The sequence below is a fragment of the Procambarus clarkii genome, chromosome 36, assembly GCF_040958095.1.
Source record: "Procambarus clarkii isolate CNS0578487 chromosome 36, FALCON_Pclarkii_2.0, whole genome shotgun sequence".
In the NCBI taxonomy this organism is placed as follows: domain Eukaryota; kingdom Metazoa; phylum Arthropoda; class Malacostraca; order Decapoda; family Cambaridae; genus Procambarus; species Procambarus clarkii.
Genome location: NC_091185.1, coordinates 12,191,082 through 12,197,121, shown reverse-complemented (window position 1 = coordinate 12,197,121; position 6,040 = coordinate 12,191,082). Strand labels below are relative to the sequence as shown.

Genomic DNA, 6,040 nt, shown 5'->3' with positions numbered 1-6,040 from the left:
AAGCACAATTAGGTGAGTACAATTAGGTGAGTACACACACACACACACACACACACACACACACACACACACACACACACACACACACACACACACACACACACACACACACACACACACACACACACACACACACACACACACACACACACACACACACACACACACGAAGAAATAGACAGGAGTAAAAATATGGAGGTATAGATAGAGATAGTTGAGAGACACGGTATCAAAGAGACGGTACTGGAGAGACGGTACCAGGAAGACGGTACGACAGAGACGGTACCAGGAAGACAGTACGAGAGAGAGACGGTACGACAGAGACGGTTCAAGAGAGATGGTTCACGAGAGATGGTTCCAGCTGGACAGTACGAGAGAGAGACAGACAGACGTGGGATGGACCAACCCACTTTCACCTGTAACGCCACACCTATTTCCTCTAGTGAAATAGTATATTCGTTAACATAAAACAAAATCATCTCTTACGCAACATGATGCCCACAAAGTCTCAACTTGCATTAAGCTTCATTACCGCCACATGGCTCTACCTGGAGTACCTCCTGGCCTGGCACTACACCCGCGTGAACCAGGTGTACCAGGACCTGCAGCAAGCACACCGTCACACCAGCCTCGTGACCTGGCTCTGGGATGGGGCTAGTACCCTCCTGGTCTGGGGCGCCGGGAAGAAGCCTCGAGGAACCTACGTGAGTGTCCTCTGGGCGTGGTTGGCCAACCTGCCGCTGGTATGGCGGGTGGTGCCCCGGGACCTGCAGGTGCCCTGCACGGGCATGTGGTTCCCGATCGTATCCTCGTTCAAGCGCCTGAACCAGCTGACCGACGACGTGGCAAGCGTCTGCAGGTGCGTTCGGCACGACGTGGCGATGAGCGTCGCCTACGCCGTGATTTTGTTCGGATTTGTTGTTTACGTTGTCGCTATGCGACGTTCCGCACAGAACGCCGCGGGGGTCCAGGATGACGACGCCGCGGGGGTCCAGGATGACGACGCCGCGGGGGTCCAGGATGACGACGCCGCGGGGGTCCAAGATGACGACGCCGCGGAGGTCCAGGATGACGACGACGCGGGGGTCCAGGATGACGACGCCGCGGGGGCCCAGGATGACGACGCCGCGGGGGTCCAGGATGACGACGCCGCGGGGGTCCAGGATGACGACGCCGCGGGGGTCCAGGATGACGACGCCGCGGAGGTCCAGGATGACGACGCCGCAAGGGTCCAGGATGACGACGCCGCGGGGGTCCAGGATGACGACGCCGCGGGGGTCCAGGATGACGACGCCGCGGGGGTCCAGGATGACGACGCCGCGGAGGTCCAGGATGACGACGCCGCGGGGGTCCAGGATGACGACGCCGCGGGGGCCCAGGATGACGACGCCGCGGGGGTCCAGGATGACGACGCCGCGGGGGTCCAGGATGACGACGCCGCGGGGGTCCAGGATGACGACGCCGCGGGGGTCCAGGATGACGATGCCGCGGGGGTCCAGGATGACGACGCCGCGGGGGTTCAGGATGACGACGCCCCGGGGGTTCAGGATGACGACGCCCCGGGGGTTCAGGATGACGACGCCGCGGGGGTCCAGGATGACGACGCCGCGGGGGTCCAGGATGACGACGCCGCGGGGGTCCTAGGTGACAACGCCCCGGGGGTCAAAGATGACGACGCCGCGAACGTGGAAGAGGATGACGCCACGGAGGTGGAAGAGGACGACGCCGCTGGACTGCAAGAGGCCGACGCCGTGGGGGTGGAAGAGGATAACCCCGCTGAGGTGGAAGAGGATGACGCCGCGGGTCTGCAAGAGGGTGACGCCGTGAAGGTGGACGAGGATGACGCCGTGGGAGTGGAAGAGGATGACGCCGTGGGAGTGGAAGAGGATCACGTCGCGGAGGTGGAAGAGGACGACGCCGCGGGGGTGGAAGAGGACGACGCCGCGGGGGTGGAAGAGGACGACGCCGCGGGGGTGGAAGAGGACGACGCCGTGGGGGTGGAAGAGGACGATGCCGCGGGGATGGAAGAGGACGACCCCGTGGGGATGGAAGAGGACGACCTCGCGGGAATGGAAGAGGACGACGCCACGGAGGTGGAAGAGGACGAGGCCGCTGGACTGCAAGAGGCCGACGCCGTGGGGGTGGAAGAGGACGACGCAGTGGGGGTGGAAGAGGACGACGCCGTGGGGGTGGAAGAGGACGACGCCGTGGGGGTGGAAGAGGACGACGCCGTGGGGGTGGAAGAGGACGACGCAGTGGGGATGGAAGAGGACGACGCCGCGGGGGTGGAAGAGGACGACGTCGAGGGGGTGGAAGAGGACGACGCCGTGGGGGTGGAAGAGGACGACGTCGAGGGGGTGGAAGAGGACGACGTCGAGGGGGTGGAAGAGACCGACGCCGCGGGACCGCAAGAGGACGACGCCGTGGGGGAGGAAGAGAACGACGCCGTGGGGGAGGAAGAGAACGACGCCGCGGGACCTCAAGAGGAAGACGCCGCGGGACCGCAAGAGGACGATGCCGCGGGACCGCAAGATGACGAAGCCGCGGGACCGCAAGAGGACGACGCCGCGGGACAGCAAGAGGACGACGCCGCGGGACAGCAAGAGGACGACGGCGCGGGACTGCACCCCCACTTCCACCCCCACGACGCCTCAGGGGATAAAGAGGCCGACGCCGCCGAAGTACAAGAGGACGACGCCGCTGTGGTGGAAGACGACGACGTCGCAGGGGTGGAAGAGGACGAAGCTGCGGGGGTGGAAGAAGACAACGTCGCAGAGGTGGAAGATGGCGACTCAGATGGGATGGATGAGGACGACGCCGCAGGGGTGGAGGAGGACGACGCCGCAGGGGTGGAGGAGGACGACGCTGCAGGGGTGGAAGAGGGCGACGCCGAGGGGGTGTACGAGGACGACGCCGCAGGGGTGGAGGAGGACGACGCCGAGGGGATGGAAGAGGACGACGCCGTGAGGGTGGAAGAAGTCACTTCACAACCCTCGAAAACCGTAATAGATACAAAATTCTTGAGGTTTACTTCCGAGGTTACCGACAGCAAAAACCTCAATTCCAACATCCTTTGGGAACTTCGGGACAGAAAGAACACCACTACCTTCCGCGCCTGCATTGTTCTTGAGAACATCAGTCTTGGTGACTCGTCTGCGTTCACACACTTCCGGAGACTGCTAAACAACCAAGATTTCCTGCAAACCCAGATACTATGGTTCGACAAGTATACCATAATTACGTCTACTGAATTTATTGAATGGATAGATATGATGTTCAAAACGGCCAGTTCGAAGGTGAAGAGCCATTCATCTCAGGTCACGAAGATGGGGAAGAGCCAAAAATGACATCGCTAAGTGAATGCTAAGAACCGTCTTCCCGGCAGAAGACGGTTTTTGCGAGCGTTATTCTACCGCTCACAAGTTTTGCATATGCGAGCCACCGTTGTACTACCGCCCACGAGTTTTGTAAAGGTGAACCATCGTTTATTACCACTCGCAAGTTCTGTTAAGGCGAGCCACCGTTATACTACCACTCGAAAGTTTTGTCAGGGCAAGCCATCGTTTACTACCGCTCGCAAGTTTTGTAAAGGTGAGCCATCGTTTACTACCGCTCGCAAGTTTTGTAAAGGCGAGCCATCGTTTACTACCGCTCGCAAGTTTTGTAAAGGCGAGCCATCGTTTACTACCGCTCGCAAGTTTTGTAAAGGCGAGCCATCGTTTACTACCGCTCGCAAGTTTTGTAAGGGCAAGCCATCGTTTACTACCGCTCGCAAGTTTTGTAAAGGCGAGCCATCGTTTACTACCGCTCGCAAGTTTTGTAAATGCGAGCCATCGTTTACTACCGCTCGCAAGTTTTGTAAATGCGAGCCATCGTTTACTACCGCTCGCAAGTTTTGTAAAGGCAAGCCATCGTTTACTACTGCTCGCAAGTTTTGTAAATGCGAGCCATCGTTTACTACCGCTCGCAAGTTTTGTAAATGCGAGCCATCGTTTACTACCGCTCGCAAGTTTTGTAAATGCGAGCCATCGTTTACTACCGCTCGCAAGTTTTGTAAAGGCGAGCCATCGTTTACTACCGCTCGCAAGTTTTGTAAAGGCGAGCCATCGTTTATTACCGCTCGCAAGTTTTGTAAATGCGAGCCATCGTTTACTACCGCTCGCAAGTTTTGTAAATGCGAGCCATCGTTTACTACCGCTCGCAAGTTTTGTAAAGGCGAGCCATCGTTTACTACCTCTCGCAAGTTTTGTAAAGGCGAGCCATCGTTTACTACCGATCGCAAGTTTTGAAAAGGCGAGCCATCGTTTACTACCGATCGCAAGATTTGTAAAGGCAAGCCATCGTTTACTACCGCTCGCAAGTTTTGTAAATGCGAGCCATCGTTTACTACCGCTCGCAAGTTTTGTAAATGCGAGCCATCATTTACTACCGCTCGCAAGTTTTGTAAAGGCGAGCCATCGTTTACTACCTCTCGCAAGTTTTGTAAAGGCGAGCCATCGTTTACTACCGATCGCAAGTTTTGAAAAGGCGAGCCATCGTTTACTACCGATCGCAAGTTTTGAAAGGGCGAGCCATCGTTTACTACCGCTCGCAAGTTCTGTAAAGGCAAGCCACCGTTTACTACCGCTCGCAAGTTTTGTAAAGGCAAGCTATCGTTTACTACCGCTCTCAAGTTCTGTAAAGGCGAGCCACCGTTCGCTACCGCTCGCAAGTTTTGTAAAGGCGAGCCATCGTTTATTACCGCTCGAAAGTTCTGTAAAGGCGAACCACCATTATACTACCACTCACAAGTTTTGTAAGGGCAAGCCATCGTTTATTTCCGCTCGCAAGTTTTGTAAAGGCGAGCCATCGTTTATTACCGCTCGCAAGTTTTGAAAAGACTAGCCATCGTTTATTACCGCTCGCAAGTTTTGAAAAGACTAGCCATCGTTTACTACCGCTCGCAAGTTTTGTAAGGGCAAGCCATCGTTTATTACCGCTTGCAAGTTTTGTAAAGGCGAGCCATCGTTTACTACCGCTCGCAAGTTTTGTAAATGCGAGCCATCGTTTACTACTGCTCACAAGTTTTGTAAAGGCGAGCCATCGTTTACTATCGCTCGCAAGTTTTGTAAAGGTGAGCCATCGTTTACTACCGCTCGCAAGTTTTGTAAATGCGAGCCATCGTTTACTACTGCTCGCAAGTTTTGTAAATGCGAGCCATCGTTTACTACCGCTCGCAAGTTTTGTAAAGGCGAGCCATCGTTTACTACCTCTCGCAAGTTTTGTAAAGGCGAGCCATCGTTTATTACCGCTCGCAAGTTTTGTAAATGCGAGCCATCGTTTACTACCGCTCGCAAGTTTTGTAAATGCGAGCCATCGTTTACTACCGCTCGCAAGTTTTGTAAAGGCGAGCCATCGTTTACTACCTCTCGCAAGTTTTGTAAAGGCGAGCCATCGTTTACTACCGATCGCAAGTTTTGAAAAGGCGAGCCATCGTTTACTACCGATCGCAAGTTTTGTAAAGGCAAGCCATCGTTTACTACCGCTCGCAAGTTTTGTAAATGCGAGCCATCGTTTACTACCGCTCGCAAGTTTTGTAAATGCGAGCCATCATTTACTACCGCTCGCAAGTTTTGTAAATGCGAGCCATCGTTTACTACCTCTCGCAAGTTTTGAAAAGGCGAGCCATCGTTTACTACCAATCGCAAGTTTTGAAAGGGCGAGCCATCGTTTACTACCGCTCGCAAGTTCTGTAAAGGCGAGCCACCGTTTACTACCGCTCGCAAGTTTTGTAAAGGCAAGCCATCGTTTACTACCGCTCTCAAGTTCTGTAAAGGCGAGCCACCGTTCGCTACCGCTCGCAAGTTTTGTAAAGGCGAGCCATCGTTTATTACCGCTCGAAAGTTCTGTAAAGGCGAACCACCATTATACTACCACTCACAAGTTTTGTAAGGGCAAGCCATCGTTTATTTCCGCTCGCAAGTTTTGTAAAGGCGAGCCATCGTTTATTACCGCTCGCAAGTTTTGTAAAGGCGAGCCATCGTTTACTACCGCTCGCAAG

The 6,040-nt window shown here is 55.3% G+C and overlaps 2 protein-coding genes across 2 annotated transcripts in view; one reads left to right on the top strand and one right to left on the bottom strand.

The window, feature by feature from the left end:
• The first annotated feature begins 491 nt into the window (after window positions 1-491).
• Window positions 492-3,347, top strand: LOC138371649 (uncharacterized). The gene is made up of 3 exons (XM_069336648.1): window positions 492-899; window positions 1,452-2,189; window positions 2,343-3,347. The coding sequence occupies exons 1-3, from the start codon at window positions 492-494 to the stop codon at window positions 3,345-3,347; spliced, it is 2,151 nt and encodes a 716-aa protein (XP_069192749.1).
• Window positions 3,348-3,363: 16 nt separating this feature from the next.
• LOC138371648 (uncharacterized) overlaps window positions 3,364-6,040 on the bottom strand; it is a 5,511-nt gene continuing 2,834 nt past the window's right edge. The window contains exons 3-5 of the mRNA XM_069336647.1: window positions 5,406-5,729; window positions 4,235-4,753; window positions 3,364-3,504 (exon numbers count right to left, since the gene is read on the bottom strand). Of these exons, the coding sequence (XP_069192748.1) occupies window positions 3,364-3,504; window positions 4,235-4,753; window positions 5,406-5,729 (984 nt within the window). The remainder of the gene's footprint in view (window positions 3,505-4,234; window positions 4,754-5,405; window positions 5,730-6,040) is intronic.

Bases quoted from the DNA above. Each gene is read 5' to 3' on its own strand.
- LOC138371649 (XM_069336648.1), top strand. From the start codon at position 492: ATGATGCCCACAAAGTCTCAACTTGCATTAAGCTTCATTACCGCCACA. The intron at 900-1,451 runs GTGATTTTGTTC...GCGGGGGTCCAG, and splicing joins CGATGAGCGTCGCCTACGCC to GATGACGACGCCGCGGGGGT. The intron at 2,190-2,342 runs GTGGAAGAGGAC...GGGGTGGAAGAG, and splicing joins AAGAGGACGACGCCGTGGGG to GACGACGTCGAGGGGGTGGA.